Genomic DNA, 18,768 nt, shown 5'->3' on the forward strand with positions numbered 1-18,768 from the left:
CTTGCTTAAGGTGACGGCTGTCGTCTTCACCTGCATCTGGACTGGATTCACTGGAAACAGATGTCGAAGGATACAAATAATGATGTCACCCTTGATGAACGGAAGTCAAAAGTATGTGAAAATGATGTGTGTGTGTGTTTGTGTGTGTGTGTGCGAGTTACGGCAAGATGCATAGAAAAGAATGTGTGTCTTCTCTAGTTAGAGAAAAAGAAGGCTGGGTGGAAAGGAGAGAAGAGGGGGTTAAAAAATGTATTTTGCCTGTTTTCTGGTTGACCCGATGGGAACCGTCTCTTTGGCTCAACACCTCACTCCAATCCTTCCTCATCTAATCAGCCCCTCTGCTTGTTTTCCCTTATTAGCCTTTTTAGCCATCCTAGCAGCATGACTCTCTGGATGGCTGGATGACATTGGATCTCTCACTGTCCTTCTGTCGGTTGGTTGGTCCACCACTTTGGTCCAGATTAAAATATCTCAAATATTAGAGATTGATTTCCATGAAATGACATTCATGCTCCCCAGAGGATTAATCCTGCTGGTGATCTCCTGACTTTTCCTCTAGCGTCACCATGAGGTTTACATTTGTGGTTGGTACGCACGCAATCAGTACCAACACGAAAGCTAAGCAATGTACTGCTGTAGACAGGACAGCAGCTAAATGTATTGTAGCCACTTAAAAAAAAGGCCCGCCTTAAAACAGCATGTTTATGTGTACGCTATATTTGGAATATTTTCACCACTTTATCTTATCGTTAGACAGCCTTGTTTAAGTTTACATGTTGGGAACTGAAGCTGTTCTATGCTACGGCCAAAGTCTTTATGTAAATTGAGTCTGATTTCTTTGACAGGAGCATAGACAATGGCTCTAGTTCCCCCACGTAAACCTAAACAGGGCTGTTTGACAGCAAACTAAAGCGGTTCAAATATTTTAAATATACCCTACACTTAAACTAATTTTTTTAGGTGGCCCTTTTTAGCTGGCTAAAGTGTTTCAGCTGCTGCCCGTGTACACAGCCGTACACTGCTTAGCTTCCTTGCCTGTACTCTATAGTGATTGTTAGCATGTTAGCACGCTGACATTAGTATTAAGCGAAAAAAAAAACTAAAAGTCATTTGTTCATACAGCAATTACGATCATACTGTATATTCACGACTCATATTGATGGTTCTAGCTGAAGAATACTGTAATTCTTGCCATTCTCCATAGATAAAACGTACATATATAATTGAAATGGGAAGTTTACCAGCACTGTGCATTACATTGCTGTTAAACTCAGATTACGTACTTTTTAACTGCACAAAATGTACGTTTCGTATTCATTATTTTTAAAATAAGAGGAGAATAAGCATGAGTATGTCAAATCCATGGCAGGCCAAAACAAAGAGAGCACGGGCCAAACTTGGCCCGCGGGCCCCAAATTGGGCAGCGTTGCTCTACTCTAAATATTAACGTAACAAAATCAAAATGACTGTCTGCCTCTGACACTGTTAAGAACAATCTTTCTGTTAGGGCTGTTCTTTTTTGTTTTAGCTTTGACTCTCTCATCTGTCTTGTTTTTCCACCCTCTCCCAGTGTGGTGGCTCTCTCAGACCACGTATTTAAGGCTGTTTAACTCCCAGTGGTCTGTACATGAAGAATCATGCACCATTGTACAGGTAAACCTCTTCGGCCAGTCTTCCAAGCCGGCCATGTTGAACTGAAAGCGCAGAGCGCGCCAAGTTAAGCGTGATTTATGCTTCTGCGTTAAATCTACGCCGTGGCTACGTACATAGGTACGTGGAGACACAGACCTTACGCCGAACCCTACGTCGTAGCCTGACGTGCATCTCTAAAAAATGTCACTACGCATTGCGTCGCTCGGCCGCGGCTTGTTAGCGTAGCATTTCCCCCCTGACTCATTTCCTGGTTCTCCTTCTCCATAAACAACATGAAATCAAGGAGAGGGTTAACTTTTCTTGCTACAGATTTCCTACCGTGGTCAGAAAGCACAGGGGAGACACTTTGTTTCTCTCACTACGACTCTAGAGTTGGTACTCTCTCCGAAGCCAATCACCGTCACTTTCTCACTCGCTCTACCACACACTCCCCACGCACACACCAATGCACAATTATAAACATCAGGCCACTTACGTAGGCTACGGCGAAAGCTCTGCGTGGAGCCTCTGCAGAACCATAAATCACGCTTATATAGAGGTGCACGACCACGCGCCACGAGAACTTGCAAAGCCTTCGCGCTGGAAACGACAGCCGTGGTGACGTCATTTTATGGCTCGTGCCCCTCGCGCCGGGAACACAATGGCGACCATAAACCTAGCTTTAGGTTTTTATTTTCGGCGTAAGGAGGTAGGCAGGGGTGGTGAATAGGTCAAACACAGGTTTTTAAAAGGAAAACGCTTCCGTGGGTCATACTTCCTGCTATGCTAAGGGCGCTAATTTATGAAATGCTACTTTGGGTCGTGTTAGAGGGTAGGAATACAAATAAACAACCTATGTCGTCATATAGTTTAGAGCAGTGTTTCTCAAATGGGGGTACGTGTACCCCTAGGGGTATTTTGGAATATTGCAGGGGGTATGTGATATTTTTTTTGTGATGCATAATTCCTAAAATAATTATATAATAATAATGAATGAATGAAGTGATGGATTCTCAACATTTGAAATGTAGGATTTAAATGGTTGTTGTTTGGTAAATCTATCACTGCCAGCTCTTTACATGAAATGTTTTTGCGACAAGTTGTATTTAGAAAAAGCACTGCTGTGCCTAAGTACAGCCACACAGGCTGTAGGCTATATAAAGAGAGGAATGCAAGATTTGTAGCATTATTTGACTGATTGGATTAAAAATGAAACCATATCTAAATGAGGGTTCGATCTGAAATTAAATTAGATTGAGATGAAATGAACAAAGGGATGTTGTGCAACTGAGACTGGGGCATCTGGGGGAGTAATGCAGATGGAGTTAATGGACAGAAGAGAAAGTGCTGAGGAGAAACAGAAAATAACTTACCTTTATAGAATTACATTCTTGAAAATGTTTTATTAGATTAACGATGACTGTAGCTGCTTTATTTCTCTCTCTCTCTCTCTCTCTCTCTCTCACACACACACACACACACACACACACACACACACACACACACACACACACACACACACACACACACACATTCAGTCAGACGGATCGGAGGGCTGCTCCTGAGTGAACTGCATGACATCATATGATCTCATTACTGAGGCAGTTGAGCCTGACGCACAGACCTGCAGAGACACGACCTGTAGCGAGCGAGAGAGACAGACAGTGGGCCGGAGAGATCAAAGTTTTGTGGTATTACATAATTTAATATACAGTTCATAGTTACATACTGTTTACTATACATTTCAGGTGATTTTGTATCTGTGTCTTTACTGTCCTTTGTTCCGCCTGGATTCTATGTTTAATGTCTTTTATTTTGTACTCCCTATCTTTGCTTTGGCAACACATGAATGTACCAAATTTGAAATTGGGAGTCGGGGGTAGACACGTCTCAACAGATTTCAGGAGACATAAGAGAAGCTTTTCTACCAACTTTGTACATACCTTTTATCTATCTACGGTTTACTTTGAACATTTCTCAATGTTTGAGAAAGCACACCAAGGCAGATCTTCCCCTACATTTTACTGTGCACTGTCAGAAATAAAGGTACGGTTGGGGTCCATTTATGGAAATATGTACAATATGTAGTGAGAAAAGGTCCATGTCTGTATCATTTTTTTCCAAAATACAGTAGGTGCAATCAACCTGGTGGTGGACCCCCATGACAGCTGCTTATGTGAAGTGATGTGCAGGAATCTCAATGGAGATAGAGATAAAAAAAAAAAAAAAAAAAAAAGAGAGAGAGAGAGAGAGAGAGAGAGAGAGAGAGAGAGAGAAAAACCAGAACAAATATGTTGTCGTTTGTTTATGTTGTCCTTGGCCATGGTCTCTGTGGCAACACTTCATTTTCACTTCCTTATTAACAATATGGGCACCAAATGCCCACTCAGCGAAAACATTCACTTGTTGCACAATCTGATGAACACCACAGCTCCAACAGAGAAAGCTGTGTGCCATCCTTCATCCTCCAGATACTGTCTCATGACTTGTTGATTGACTAACTGCTTCAAGTAATAGAACAGATTCATTTGAAATGCATTGCAAGGACTGGTATAGCTAATGGACGGATGAATGATTATTTAAGCCCTGTCTGTCATTGTCTTGCCCTTTTTGTATTGTTTCAGGATTTCACCAGGTAAAAACTTGAATGTCTTATGCTTACAAGTCTCAAGTCAAGGGTGAAGTCTTTCAAGGGAGTTCTGTCTCAACTAAGCCAAGACAAATCCCTATTTTTGAGAGTTGAAGGATGAATCTATATATTTGTTTTAATTTGATTCCACTTATTGTCAACTAATTAGATGAAAAGACCCAAACCAACACTGAATGTATCTACTAACAAATAGTATGTGTGTATCAAGGCCTGATATATCTCTTCCTCTTTGCCAAAGAGCTCCATCCCAGCTGACATTGGGCGAGAGATGGGGTACGCCCTGGACAGGTCAAAGCACTGGGGCCCCACAGCAAGAAGGCCCCCGGGTTCGAACCCTGGTCATCCCGGGCCTTTCTGCGTGGAGTCTGCATGTTCTCCCCGTGTCTGCGTGGGGTTTTCTCCGGGTGCTCTTGTTTTCCCCACCACCGTGCATCACCCAGGTGGGTGCTAGACATGGTGGTGTTAGAGAGTAGTCCTCCCCCCTGAAGCACTTTGAGTGTCTATGATAAAGTGCTATATAAATGTAATGAATTATTATTATTATTATTAGGAGACTTTCATTTTAGTATTAGACCTATATATTGAAAAGACTCTGCCTGAGTTCTGTTTGAGAAAAGACTTTATTAAAACAGCTTAGAAATGAACACATACACTACCCAGGTCCTATTAGAAGTGTGTTGTATGGTAACTAAGAAGCTGGACTGTTTAGAGCGCAGACAGTACACAGAGAAAATGACTGAAATGTAAACAGGGAATAAACCTGGTCACAGCCTGTTGCACAACTCCATACAGAGAATACTTTGCTGTAGGCAATTCTTTTTCTACCGGTCAAAAGTTTGGGGTCACTTAGAAATTTCCATCCCACTCCATTATAGACTAACCTGCGAACACATTACAATAGTACCCCACCCATCTCTTCATGCATTCTCTTACACTTTTTTAAAGACACAAATTGGTGCTACGCTACACACACACACACACGCACGCACACACACACACACACACACACACACACACACACACACACACACAAACACACACACACGGACAGACAACATGCACCTCCCAGACACACTTCCGTTTTCAGAGGAACACATAGGGTGGTGTTAGTCACCACGCCCTTGGTCAGTGGGGTTTGTGTGTGTTGGTGTGAAGGTGTGGTTGACAGCTATCAATGATGACACATTTCTTCCTTTAGGTTGTCAAGAGAGCAGCATGCAACACAATAAACCAATCAAAAGTCATTGTGTTCATCATCAGGATCATTGTCATCATGAAGTGTGTTTGTTGTTCTCAACCTTCCACATGCAGTACAATCTACCATTACCTTCATCTGCATACTAATCAGGCATTTAGTGGATATAGGGAGACTACAATGAATAATCTAACACTGTATTACAGGTTTAGTGTCTTCTTCAAGTTCATTGTTGAAAGGATACACGTTGTCGTGAAGATTTCCCCATCAAACCTTCTGATTTGAAAATATTCCTTTTACAGAAATAGTTTTACATTTGGGGAGATTGGCTAATTTGACTTCTTGCCGAGAGTGAGATATGAAGATGAAAAGACCATTTCTGTACACTAAATCTGAAGCTAAATAGCTAAATGGCTAGGACACAAGAGATGGTTAGCTTAGCGTAGCATTAAGACTGGAAGCAGGGGGAAACAGTTAGCCTGATTCTGTCCAAAGGGTAAAAAAAGAAATATGCTAACCAATGCCTCACTTTTTAATTAATATCACGTTTTCTGGAGTTCCTGGAGAAACTCCTGGAAGTCATTGCTCCCGCCAAGACATAATCCACACATTATTCCCCCAAAACCACAAGTTGTTGTAATACTTTGTTTTTTGTACAGATCAAACAAATCAAACAGATGTGTTATGCTCATTGGACAGAGACAGAAATAGGCTAGCTAGTTCAAGTCTCCTGGCTTCAGCTTTTATATTTAGCTTACAGACGTGACAGGAACTTTCAGCAAGAAAGCGATAAGCGGATTTCCCAAAATGTCAAAAAAATAACACTGTATCACCATCTACCCTGCTCATGCAAATTAATAAAGAAAACAAACGTCTTCACAGTTACACACACAAATGCAGTCCTGGATCTAAACGGGAGATTTATATAATCCTGCTTTTAGGTCTTGTCTGGAAAACTAGTAGGCTATTTCTGTTGTAATGTGTGTGTGTGTGTGTGTGTGTGTGTGTGTGTGTGTGTGTGTGTGTGTGTTCATGTAGGACCATTTTTGGTCCTTGCTCCCTTTCCATCGTCACACTGTCATTCTTGCCCTTTGGTGAGACACAGCAACGTCTGGAGGAGATTCAGACTTAAGACAAGATAGCTGACCTTCCCATGAGGCCGTGCAGCGATCCCAGTCAAAGTTCAGAGGCTTTCCTGACTGAAATATCCACTTTGTCACTCGCCAAGGAGTGGCAGTGTATTGTCACTTCCTAATCAGGGCTGGGGTGAATCGAGTGTGTTTGCACAAGGATATTATTCATCCATTTGTAGACTCCATTACTTTATTCACGCAGTTCCATTCCTAGATGCCTGTACCTGATGTTGACTGAGCATTAGCAATTGACAAAAGTGTGTGAGCCTAAACAGCAGCTTCTTACACAAAACTAAATTCAAAAAGGTGAGAGGACACCAAACATGAGATCCAGACATACCGCCCGGTGCAAAAACAACCGTCACAATTCCTCACGGGCCTTCGAGGATGTTTAACAAACCTTGTTATGTTGAGGGATGTTGTAACGGACATCTGAACAAGGTTAGGATTCCTCACATTCCCCAGCGTGAGAGCAACATTTGTTCTGAATTATCAAGAGTTCAGATATGAGATCATTGTTCCTTTTTTAAGAATTAGCAAAGTAGGGCACACAGAAGCAGGGGCTGTCCATACATGGTGCAATAGTGACACCTAGTGGCCATTTTGTAGAGTGCATTAAGAATCTGCATTGATCTCACAGGATTTCTACCAAGAGGATGGGGATAAGGATTATTTCCTACCTAGCAGGCTTTGTTCACAACAGATTTTTGACACATATCATATGTTATATATACCGGTTCATTGAATATAAATGGAGGGAGTCCACAAAAGAGATTGACTTAGGTTCACATTTTTCAAATGTGTCTTAAAACATGCCCATGTGTGCATTGAAACAGTTTTTTCCCACTTGCTGTAATACTTCTCCTGTACATTCTGGCCATTAAAAGATCCCCTCCTATTTGTGCATACAATGTAGGAGATGGGGGACAAATCCACAGTCCTCGGTGTGTGCAGAAATATCCTCAAAAGTTTATCTGAAGTTAAAAGTTGGTTGCCTACCAAAAGTAGTAAGAAAGTCCCTCTTTGTGTTACTAACCCATCACTGCAGCAGCACAGATACACTGTCGGGGAAACACAAGGAGGGAATTTAGAAACCCTTAAAAATGAGCCTGTAAGTTTGGAAGATTAGCTAACCACTTGAGACAGCTGATCATCTTCCCACAAACTGGAATATTTTGTACCCCATCATTTACGTTAGAAGCATGTTAGGAAATGATGTTTTAATGGCCATGCAGTATGATCAGGAGGAATGATTACAGCAAGAAAAAAACAATTTGAATGTATACACACAGGCAGTGTTTGAGTCGAGGTTCCAACTGTCGAGTCCGAGTCAAATCTCGAGTCCCCAGTGATCGAGTACAAGTCTGAGTCACAAAGGAAGAGTCCAAGTCGAGTCTGGCTCGAGTCCAAATCCAGGACTCGAGTACGTCATCACTGGAGCCTGCATGAAACAGTTACAGACTAAATATATATATCAATATCTTAATTGTATGACCTATTACACATAAAAGTAGTCAGAAACTTCATCGCACTTCCAAGGCGAGTCATGAGTCCAGAGAATAGTGACTCAAGTCGGACTCTAATACTCTGTCACTCCATACAGGCACCTGACTACTGTTAAAAGAAAGAATTGAAAAATGTGAACCCTTTAAAAATAAAAAAGTTTTTTTTTCTCGAGACCGCAGAGGGTGGGAGAGGGTTTTTGTTCTTGTTCAATTTGTGTTAATCTGTTCTATGCACCACTTGACTTTACCTGGCATATATTGTGGAATTTGTTTTCTATATCTGTATGAAAAATGGTGCTAAAAAATTATTTAAAAAAGCATCCCAAAAAAATAAACTATAGGTGAGTGAATCAGCAGCATCGGCAATGAAAGCAAAGCAGATGTATGAAGGAAGTGCTGGAGAGGTGTTGAATGATGCAAAAGAAAAGAAACAGGGTGGAGTTCAGGCACTTCAGGCACTCTTGGACACAAGAGTGCCTGAAGTACCTGGGTGGGATGATCCGGTGGCTGATCGAGCTGCCCATCTGCCACAACTGGTCATGGAGAGGGGTTATTTAAGATTTGATCCTGTCCTTCATCCTCCTCTCCTCCTCTCCTGTTTCTCTGGTAGTCCATTGCCAGCTCTTAAGAATACAAAGTAGGCCTAGCAGTAAAGAACAAGTTGGCCTATCTCAAAATCATACTTTAATTGATTAAATGTAGCACACTTGCTTTCCACCACTGAAAACTTAAATGCAATACAACTGTTTTTACTGTGCTGAGGGCTGTTTTACATTTCACTGTAGGCTAAATGTTATTAATATTAGGCCCAAAATGGTTAAATATTGTATAGGCTATTAACCTATTTATCTTTTTGCCGTTTGTCTAAACAGGCAATCAAACAGTGGGTCTTCATTGTGTAGTGTAGGCCTAAAGCAAAAGTCAGAATTTAAGTTTCAGGGATGTACAGTTGATATTAAAGTAGCTAGATGCCGCCCTGCAGTATAAAACTACACTTCCCAGCATTCCGTTGAAGCTTGTCGACTGGCATTAAAGGGATTTTTACAACGATGAATTTAAATATATATGTGATATTAACGTTTCTATATCACTACAAATACATGCTGAAGAAAAAATAATGCGTTAATGAATATTTTGTAAATATTTTTTTTCACACAGGCATATGACGAAGCGGAAGTCGCTTCATCTTCCTTTCCTCCATTAGGTGAGTACGTGGTGGGAGCGTGTTTTCTCCGGCTCTCCGTAAAATACACATATTTAAAGATCTTTTACGTAAATATTGGCTTCGATTTAACTAAAGAACACATTTGTATTTGTTAATTTACAGATCGCAACCATGGGCCGCCGACCAGCCCGCTGGTAAGTTCTGTCCTGCATCTTTTCAGAACAGGGCCGGTTTACTGGCACGCAGAGGAAAATGGCAGCGGCTCCGGTCCGCACCATGTGCACTCTGCTAGCATTCCGACAAGCCTTGTCGATAAACCTAGACTTTTATGTTATTGTAGTATTGTAAACCGTGTCTGCCACATGGTGTGTAATGCAGTTAATGTTTTTTTCGTTATCCACACTGTCATGCTGGAATTTCACTGATAGAAAGCGCTAACGTTAGCGTGTTGAATGAGTCTTGAGCTAACTTCAGCTAACGTTAGCATTAAGCTAGCGCTAGCATCCTAGTGTCTAAGCCTAACGTTAGCCACTTTTAAACGTTTTCATGTGACGATACATGCACGTCAACGTTACAAATTACATCTTTATCCGCAAAGCTCGTCATGACAGTACAATTTTGGGGGGTTTAATCAAAGTTACCAGAGTAGTATGTCAAATTGGTTGACAGTTGAAAGCATGGCGAGCAGTCACCGTAAACATCAGAAATGGTTATTTTTGTCCCTTTTTAAGTACTTCTGTTGGTTCCAGAGACGCTCCTAAAAGGCCCCTCTACAATTTATAACGTTACAGAATCCATGTACAGCTTCTGTGCGATAACTTGACTGTGATGTTGACTTTATGCCCATCCTGCATCCTGAAAGTAATTTACTGACGTTACCCAGGGCATCAGTCATTTGATCATATGGCTGATATTCTATTTATTTGGCCAGTAACGTTATTTATATTTTATAAATGGTCTCAATGTGAGAAGCCCTCATTTTCCCCTTCTTTCAAGGTCTTCAGTGTTGGGCCTTGACTTGAAAGTAATTCACACGTCACATAGATCTGCTCTTGATGACCCTGCAGCTTATTAAGCCGACCAGTTGTGCTTCAGTGTGTTTCTGGTGTGCAATGGCTGCAGACAGTAACTCTGTGGTTGTGTATGTCCTCAGCTGGGTGGTGCTGAGTGCTTTAAGGGACCACTGAAACAAAATAGTATGACCGTCCATAGTGAGTGATAATTGATAATCCACTATCTGTAATGGTATTCACACCGGTATGAATGTCTCTGACTATATGTTGTTGTACATTTGAGAGCAATTACATTTGATTAACTCTCAAATGTGTCTGTGATAGCATTATTCCCTGTGTAATTGAACAGATGTTTGGATTATGTGATATGTTGTATATGCAGACATTTCAGACTTCTCTTTACACTGGGCTTTCTATTGTGCATGTGAACATGCATGATATAGTGTAGTTTTATTTTCGTGTGTGTACAGGTGCAATCAACACAGTGGATTACTTGAAATTCTACCTGCAGAAACAACACACTGAAAGTCTGTCGATCTCTTACATTTAACTCTCTCTCCACAGCTACCGTTACTGCAAGAACAAGCCCTACCCCAAGTCCCGCTTCTGCAGGGGTGTGCCTGGTAAGCTGCTTTCATACTTTACCCAAAAACTTTACTGAAAATGAAGAAAGTCAGGTGGAGCGGCCTGTCAGTGCAACGGCCTGTTTAGTTGTGACCTTACTGTATTAGTGTACCTTTTTTAAAGTGTTGTTGGGCTTTAACTCCAAAGTAATTCACACGTCACATAGATCTGCTCTTGATAACCCTGCAGCTTATTAAGCCGACCAGTTGTGCTTCAGTGTGTTTCTGGTGTGCAATGGCTGCAGACAGTAACTCTGTGGTTGTGTATGTCCTCAGCTGGGTGGTGCTGAGTGCTTTAAGGGACCACTGAGACAAAATAGTAATTCTGTCCATATTCATAATTGATAATCCACTTTCTCCCTATGTGTGATGTTATTTGCACTGGTATAAGTCTCTAAGACTAGATGTTGTAGTAGACTATTAAATTAATCCATCTCATTTAGGTCTCTGAAATGTGTAGGTGATAGCACGATTTCAAAGCTTTTACTCATTTTTTTCCTCAATTTTTTTGTATAGATCCCAAGATCAGAATCTTCGATTTGGGCAGGAAGAAGGCCAAGGTAGATGAGTTCCCCCTGTGTGGCCACATGGTCTCTGATGAGTACGAGCAGCTGTCCTCTGAAGGTGAGGAGCCATGACCAAACACACGGGGTGCTTTTCATTATGCTGACTTAATGCTTCCTCGCATCCTCTCTCCTCCTGTGACCCGAAAATCGCCCCCTCCTCTGCCATCATGGAGGATCTTCAAATCCCTTGAAATGCACCTCGGGGAGAGAGGAGGCTTCTGGAGGAGCTTAGTGAGGAAATACCGGTGTATCTACCAGATGTCTTTCATCAAGTGGTGTGACGCATCAATGCAGCACCTCCACCTGACAGACACAGCTGTGCAGCACTTTATAAGTAACTGTTTGGGACGAGGAGGAGATGCGTCAGCATAATGAAAAGCACCCATAGATGTACATGTGACCTACAGTTTTTTTTTTTAAGTTTTTATTTTCTCTTCAGAAACATAGACATTCAGACACTTTCAGTCCTAAATTCAACAAACCTCTTCTCACTGCTGTGGAAAGCACAGCTAGCAACCGTCCTAAACAAGAATGAAAATTGGTCTCAATGTGAGAAGCCCTCATTTTCCCCTTCTTTCAAGGTCTTCAGTGTTTGGCCTTGACTTGAAAGTAGTTCACATGTCACAGATGTCTGCTCTTGATAACCCTGCAGCTTATTAAGCCGACCAGTTGTGCTTCAGTGTGTTTCTGGTGTGCAATGGCTGCAGACAGTAACTCTGTGGTTGTGTATGTCCTCAGCTGGGTGGTGCTGAGTGCTTTAAGGGACCACTGAGACAAAATAGTAATTCTGTCCATATTCATAATTGATAATCCACTTTCTCCCTATGTGTGATGTTATTTGCACTGGTATAAGTCTCTAAGACTAGATGTTGTAATTGATAATCCACTATCTGTAATGGTATTCACACCGGTATGAATGTCTGACTAGATGTTGTCGTACATTTGATTAACTCTCAAATGTGTCTGTGATAGCATTATTCCCTGTGTAGATTCTAAGATCAGGATCTTTGACTTGGAGAATTGAACAGATGTTTGGAATATGTAATATGTTGTATGTGCAGACATTTCAGACGTCCCTTTACACTGGGCTTTCTATTGTGCATGTGGACATGCATATGTATGCATGTAAAGGATTACTTTTTGATTTTTAAACTGCAGACACTATAAATGCATAGATGTACAGTATAAATTTGCAAGTACATGTGTAGAGATTACTAATGAGTTTTGGCTAGTATTTATACATGGATGTGTGGATAAATCTGTGGCTCCTTGGAAGCTTTGGTGGTATATTCAAGTGAGGTGTTATGCATCCACCGGTGGATATACCCGTGAAAAGAAATAACCCTCAGCTAAAAAGCAAGGGCAAAGGTGGTGAACAAACAGAAAATGGATGCTTGTCCTCATATGGTCTCAGTGCAAGCTGAAGTTGAGTCACTAATGTCAGTTTGATTCTGATTCTTCTCCCCTCCCCCGTGTAGCTCTGGAGGCCGCACGTATCTGCGCTAACAAGTACATGGTGAAGACCTGCGGTAAGGATGGTTTCCACATCCGCATGCGCCTGCATCCCTTCCACGTTATCCGCATCAACAAAATGTTGTCCTGCGCTGGAGCTGATAGGTGAGAATCTGTCGTGTGTGTGTGAATGATTGCTTTAGGTTCTAATGGATACTTTGGAATTAAGAATTGGTGTCTGTTTTTAAGTCTGTGTCTCTATACCTTCTCTCACTGGACTGTTTAAATCACTGTAATGTAATGTAAATGTAATCTTATTGAAAAAATAAGATTTACTAAATATTTTTGAGCCAAATCATCACATTTGCTCCGGTCTCCATCTTCTGATTCTCAGGCTCCAGACTGGAATGCGCGGTGCTTTCGGTAAACCCCAGGGCACCGTGGCCCGTGTCAACATTGGTCAGGTGATCATGTCTGTGCGTACCAAGGCCCAGAACAAGGAGCATGTGGTTGAAGCTCTGCGCAGAGCCAAGTTCAAGTTCCCTGGACGCCAGAAGGTAAAGGAAATTGTTGCTTGGTTTCCTTGTGTTGGAACAATATCACGAAAAGAGAAAATATCAGCCGGGTTACCGTGCATCTCTCACGGTATCACGGCACGTCCGTGCAGCTTATTAAGCCGACTAGTCTCGCTGCTGTGCGGTTCTGGTGTGCAAAAGCTGCAGAAAGTGACTCTGTGGTTGTGTATGTCCTCAGCTGGGTGGTGCTGAATGCTTTAAGGGACCACTGAAACAAAATATTATGCTTCTCAAGAGCCTTTCACAGGCTTAAGTAATTTTAGCCATTTGCAGATGTGTTTTGTAACATTTTACCATGCTTTTTGGCCTGTAATTCTACTACCTAAGTCTGACATCTGTCGTTGTACTCCCTTTCAGATCCATATTTCCAAGAAGTATGGCTTCACCAAGTTCAATGCCACCGACTTCGATGACATGATGGCTGAGAAGCGCCTGATTTCAGACGGCTGCGGGGTGAAGTACATCCCCAGCAGAGGCCCCCTGACCCGCTGGAAGGCCCTTCATGCCAACTAGAGCTAGAGTCTACCAATAAAAGTGGGTTTGATTACAAAAGTGATTGTGGTGATGGCTTCCTTCATTCCTACATTGGGCAACTGTATCCAGTCTTTGTCTGTGGTACAGGGAATGTTCAGGTTTTAAGTCCTATTTAATTGATACAATCCAGTATGAAAAATCACAAATTTGCCTCCAAGAGGCTTGACAATGCGAACCACACAGGACTCATGCTGTCCTTAGACCCTTACTTTAAGTAGCAGGGATTCATGTAAGGATGCCTTTGTGCTCAACAAGTTGACTATTTCTTAGTTGTGTTAAAGGGTTCCCTCCAAATTGGTGCATAAAATTTCGCATCAAATCTTATGGACTTAATGTCTTCACTATCAAACTGCTGACTTGTAAAACTCCATCGAAGTGACTGGACATGCAGATGTATTATTGTAAACAAAATAAATAAATGCTGTCTAAAAAGAATGGCGTCCTCCCAACAGACCCCTGAATCCAACAGGAATCCTTTATTAAAATGTAACATGCAGGTGTTATATTAAGAAATATGTATTTTAGGTTAATTAAACATTCAACTTTTTTTGTACACACTGGTCAATGAAGCAGTTTAAATTAGTTTTTTTTTTGTGAACCGCAATTGATTCATAACCCCAGAGATGTTGGCTAAGATGAATTACAACCTAAATAACACCAATATGAATCAATGATCCTACATAACTCCATTGTAAACCACCATATTTCAGATTGTGAACTCAAACTTGATTACGTTGCACTGTGGCAGGATTCTCAATCACATAAGAATCACGGGATCCCAAAAATCCATGTTGTCATGCTCCATCCTAATGCTTTTTTTTTGTGATCAAATGTTTTTATTCAGTATAGTCACACAGGGTGGCAGAGCGCCATCACATGGTGCTCTTTCAAATTACAAACCATATGCTGAGACATAAGAACGTGTCCCATGGCCAAAAAACTGAGGAAAGCCAGGAAGGAGGGAGACATAACAGACACAACAGTAATGTCTGCAGCTTACAAATGAGACCTACACAAACAGACAGACATAGAGAGATAGACATAAGGGACCAAACTTGCACAAATGGAAGTAAGAAGGCTATTAATAACACAAGTCTACAGCATGGATTCCAAGGATTCAGCAATGTTGAGCCAAATTTAAAGTCCTTTCTGATACTCCATTTATGTGAGCTGTAGAGAGCTCCATATATACGACATCCAAAAAAGAAAAGGGTCAATGTACGAATAGACAAGTCATGATGTGGTTTCCAACGGGTTGCAATCATTCTCTTAGCAGCTGTAAGTCCAGCAAATACAGCACGCTTTTTGAATTTTAGAGAGCTGAAGGGCTGACAAATCCTTCAGAATCAAAACACTGATAGGAACAGGTACAGTATCATTAATCAAGGCAGATATTTTGGATGCAATATTGTTCCAGAACTGACAAACAGGAGAGCAATCCCAGATCATGTGAAGATATGTGCCATCCTAATGTGTTGGTGTCTAAACTGTCTCACGTCAGTGTCCTGCGAGCACTGGCAGCTCCGGGCGTGGTTTAGGTGTGTGATGACGCCGTACGTACGTGATAGACAGATGGTTCATCCAATTACCTGCCAAACCTTTTCCCAAACCATTTTCAGTGACTGCTCCTCAGATGGTTTGCATAACATCTGGCGCATCAGATCTTGATGTGCAGAAAGTAATGTTAATGTAGAGCTGGCCAATATATCGATATTATATCTATTGTGATTTGAGACTAGATATCTTAGATTTTGGATATCGTAATATGGCACAAGTGGTGTCTTTTCCTGGTTTTAAAGGCTGCATTACAGTAAAGTGATGTACTTTTCTGAACTTACCAGACTGTTGTAACTGATCTATTATTTCCCTTTACCCACTTAGTCATTATATCCACATTACTGATGATTATTTATCAAAAATCTCATTGTGTAAATATTTTGTGAAAGCACCAATAGTCAACACTACAATATCATTGCGGTACCAATATCAAGGTATTTGGTCAAAAATATTGTGATATTTGATTTTCTCCATATCGCCCAGCCCTATGTTAATTCCCCTTTATTAGGTCACGCTCTTCACCGCATGTTAACCATGAACAGTGGCTGTCAAGTCAACTTCAAAAGTAACTGCTGCTACACTTTCTCTATATTCTCCAGTGTTATTTCCATGGTCATTTTAGCACTGCAAATGACTTCCTGTAGGGCATGTAGTTCACCTGTAAAAAGTGAGTTATGTAGCTATGTAACAACAGTTGGATTAGGACATTGTATAGTTTTTTAAATAGTGCTTAAGTTCTCTGAATAATTAATTATTCCTTATTATAAAAGTAAGACCTCTTCAGAGGACAGACCAGGTATGATCTACAAAGATGTACAGTGGTTAAGAGACGCAGATGCTTACTGTACATTCCCACGTATAAAGCTCATAAACTACTGACTTAAAATAAAAAGGGAAGTGTGTGTGTGGTTGTGACTAGTGGTGTAGTGTAATGTACTGTAGTGGGTATACTGTAGTGTATATTAGCCAGAATCTGCCTTTGGGGGAGGGGGAGTCATGTCATAGTGGTGGGTCTGGGTGTCCTCCCGAGAGAAGTTTTGAGCATCGACAACTTCATTTCCTGCATTCGGATACACTTTCATGCACCAATTTACGGTGGAAATACCTTTATTTAAGCCTATGTGAAGAAGAAAAACATGACAATTCAAAATGTACCAAAAATATAATTGAAAGTATGTTTTTTCATGTCATTGGGCATTTTTAAGTGGGTATATGGAAATCCTGAAGCTTTCTTAGTGGGTATACTGCGTATACCTGCGTATCACTTAGAATACACCACTGGAACTTGTGACGACCCTCTCCACCATGTCTGGCTGTGTGGCTGCTTTCCTTGCAGGTACTGCAGGTGGGTGTGGCAGAGGGTCCTGAGCTCATTAGTTCCACTGGCAGCACCTGGGCTCTGTGGGCTAGTGAACTTTTAAAAGGCCTCTTGGATACAGTTGTGGTCTCTCCTTGCTGAGTGACACACCATCATACTAAATGCTGGTTAAAAACAAGCAATACACCTTATTTGTTTGATAGTGAATACTTTGTAAGAACACTTCTTTTGTTAGGATTCAAACCTTAACGATTAGTTGTTTTAGCCGCTAGGTGGCAGCACAACAAGCTGTAAACACCCAGTCAGGAGCATGAAAGTAAAGCAACATTCTGGAAGAGAGGCAGAATGTCTTTAAGAATCTAAAGCAAGTCCAGTTGCCCTGGAGGTATTATCCTCAACTCACTGCAGCCGTGTCTGAAAGTCTCCAGTGTGGGCGACATCTCGCCCAACATCGAGCTGTACCTGCAGACTCTACACTGGTTTCATCACCGTAGAGTTATTCGTACCTATTATAGTGTTGAGGATTTGGCTCGGTTCTGGACCTTCGGGCCCTATGGCCTCTAAAATCTGACTCCAATTCAAACTTGCCCCTCCTCAGTGTATTTGTTGATCCATAACCAGTACACTGAAATGACTCAAGGAGACAAGATTCTTAATGAACTCACTTTTAGTAACAGTATTTTAAGATACAAACACATATGTGGGCTCGAACAAAAGACTAAGTATTCCCTAGCAGTCAGACAAAATGTGGGACTCAGGTCCACTCAGCCTTGAGAGTTCAAGAGCCCCGATTCTATCTCCCCCTACACTATTTATCCTCTCCTTCAGGTCCTGTTGCCAGGCAGAATGTGTTTGTTTGTGTGGTGTGGTCTTCATGCACCCCCGTCAGGTGTCTGCCTGTTTCCACTTCCTCCTCCTTGCTCTTCGTGACTGTTTTACCATGCATAAATACCCACACGTCTCTAACCGCTATCTAGCAACTGTTTCCTGTTACCTCAGTCTTCTGACATACAATGACATTTCTCAACTATGTTGAACTATAACAGAACACTTCTAAATAATAAAACACATCTCAACAATAGGTACATAGAGTATTAAACTGTCGAAACCAGAGTGTCCATGAGATGAATTGGTTCAGCCATTGACACATTGTAGAATCTCTGACTTCAATGTGACATTACTAAAAGACGTTACTGCTCGTCATGTCCCCTCTATGCCCATCTACCTTTGCAGAATTCTGCATAGTGGACTGCGGCTACAAGAGGGTCATCTATGCTGTAAACAAGATTGACCTGCATTTGAACAGGGAGGGTGGCTCAACACCTGAAAAGAATTGAATTATTCCATGGATAACAATCTTCTTCTTCTTCATCCAACCTGGTTAACCCTCTGAGGAAGATGTTTGACAACACCCCTACTCAAAAAGCGATATTACAAAATCTAATTTGAGACATTTATTTACTATTTTATTCATAAAAATTATAAATATAAATATATATTATGCTACTTTTGTGAACCCAAGACTTTTGTAAACTCGTTTTAAGCACCAAAACTATTGAATGTAGGTATGTTTTCACAAACGATTTGAGGAATATTTCTGCTTTAGGGCCAAATGATCTCTTTATACTGTACATTGCTCTGGAACAATTTGGGGCATCACTATACAGAAAGCTGAGTTGGTTCTGAACATTTTGAAATGAAACACATGGAGATCAATTATATGCAAATACCCTTAAAATGAGAATTCAAGAAGATATCTATATATAAAAATACCCTAAGACCTCAGAGGGTTAAATACGATATATTTCCTTATCCCCTTCTGTTGGAGTATTCATACTGGGTAACAGGGA

The 18,768-nt window shown here is 41.2% G+C and overlaps 1 protein-coding gene and 4 non-coding genes across 5 annotated transcripts; all 5 read left to right on the forward strand.

Moving 5' to 3' along the window:
• The first annotated feature begins 9,325 nt into the window (after window positions 1-9,325).
• rpl10 (ribosomal protein L10) lies at window positions 9,326-14,065 on the forward strand. Its single transcript, XM_039800707.1, has 6 exons — window positions 9,326-9,474; window positions 10,858-10,916; window positions 11,433-11,540; window positions 12,961-13,099; window positions 13,329-13,491; window positions 13,867-14,065. The coding sequence occupies exons 1-6, from the start codon at window positions 9,452-9,454 to the stop codon at window positions 14,020-14,022; spliced, it is 648 nt and encodes a 215-aa protein (XP_039656641.1). The 5' UTR covers window positions 9,326-9,451; the 3' UTR covers window positions 14,023-14,065.
• On the forward strand, window positions 10,342-10,474 carry LOC120559937. Its single transcript, XR_005639392.1, has one exon. It is a non-coding gene; the product is annotated as a small nucleolar RNA SNORA70 (small nucleolar RNA).
• LOC120559935 lies at window positions 11,101-11,233 on the forward strand. The gene has a single exon (XR_005639390.1). It is a non-coding gene; the product is annotated as a small nucleolar RNA SNORA70 (small nucleolar RNA).
• Window positions 12,129-12,261, forward strand: LOC120559936. Its single transcript, XR_005639391.1, has one exon. It is a non-coding gene; the product is annotated as a small nucleolar RNA SNORA70 (small nucleolar RNA).
• On the forward strand, window positions 13,596-13,728 carry LOC120559925. The gene has a single exon (XR_005639380.1). It is a non-coding gene; the product is annotated as a small nucleolar RNA SNORA70 (small nucleolar RNA).
• Window positions 14,066-18,768: the final 4,703 nt, after the last annotated feature.

The sequence above is a fragment of the Perca fluviatilis genome, chromosome 5, assembly GCF_010015445.1.
Source record: "Perca fluviatilis chromosome 5, GENO_Pfluv_1.0, whole genome shotgun sequence".
Classification (NCBI taxonomy): domain Eukaryota; kingdom Metazoa; phylum Chordata; class Actinopteri; order Perciformes; family Percidae; genus Perca; species Perca fluviatilis.

Bases quoted from the DNA above. Each gene is read 5' to 3' on its own strand.
- rpl10 (XM_039800707.1), top strand. From the start codon at position 9,452: ATGGGCCGCCGACCAGCCCGCTG. The intron at 10,917-11,432 runs GTAAGCTGCTTT...TTTTTTGTATAG, and splicing joins CTTCTGCAGGGGTGTGCCTG to ATCCCAAGATCAGAATCTTC. The intron at 13,100-13,328 runs GTGAGAATCTGT...TCTGATTCTCAG, and splicing joins TCCTGCGCTGGAGCTGATAG to GCTCCAGACTGGAATGCGCG.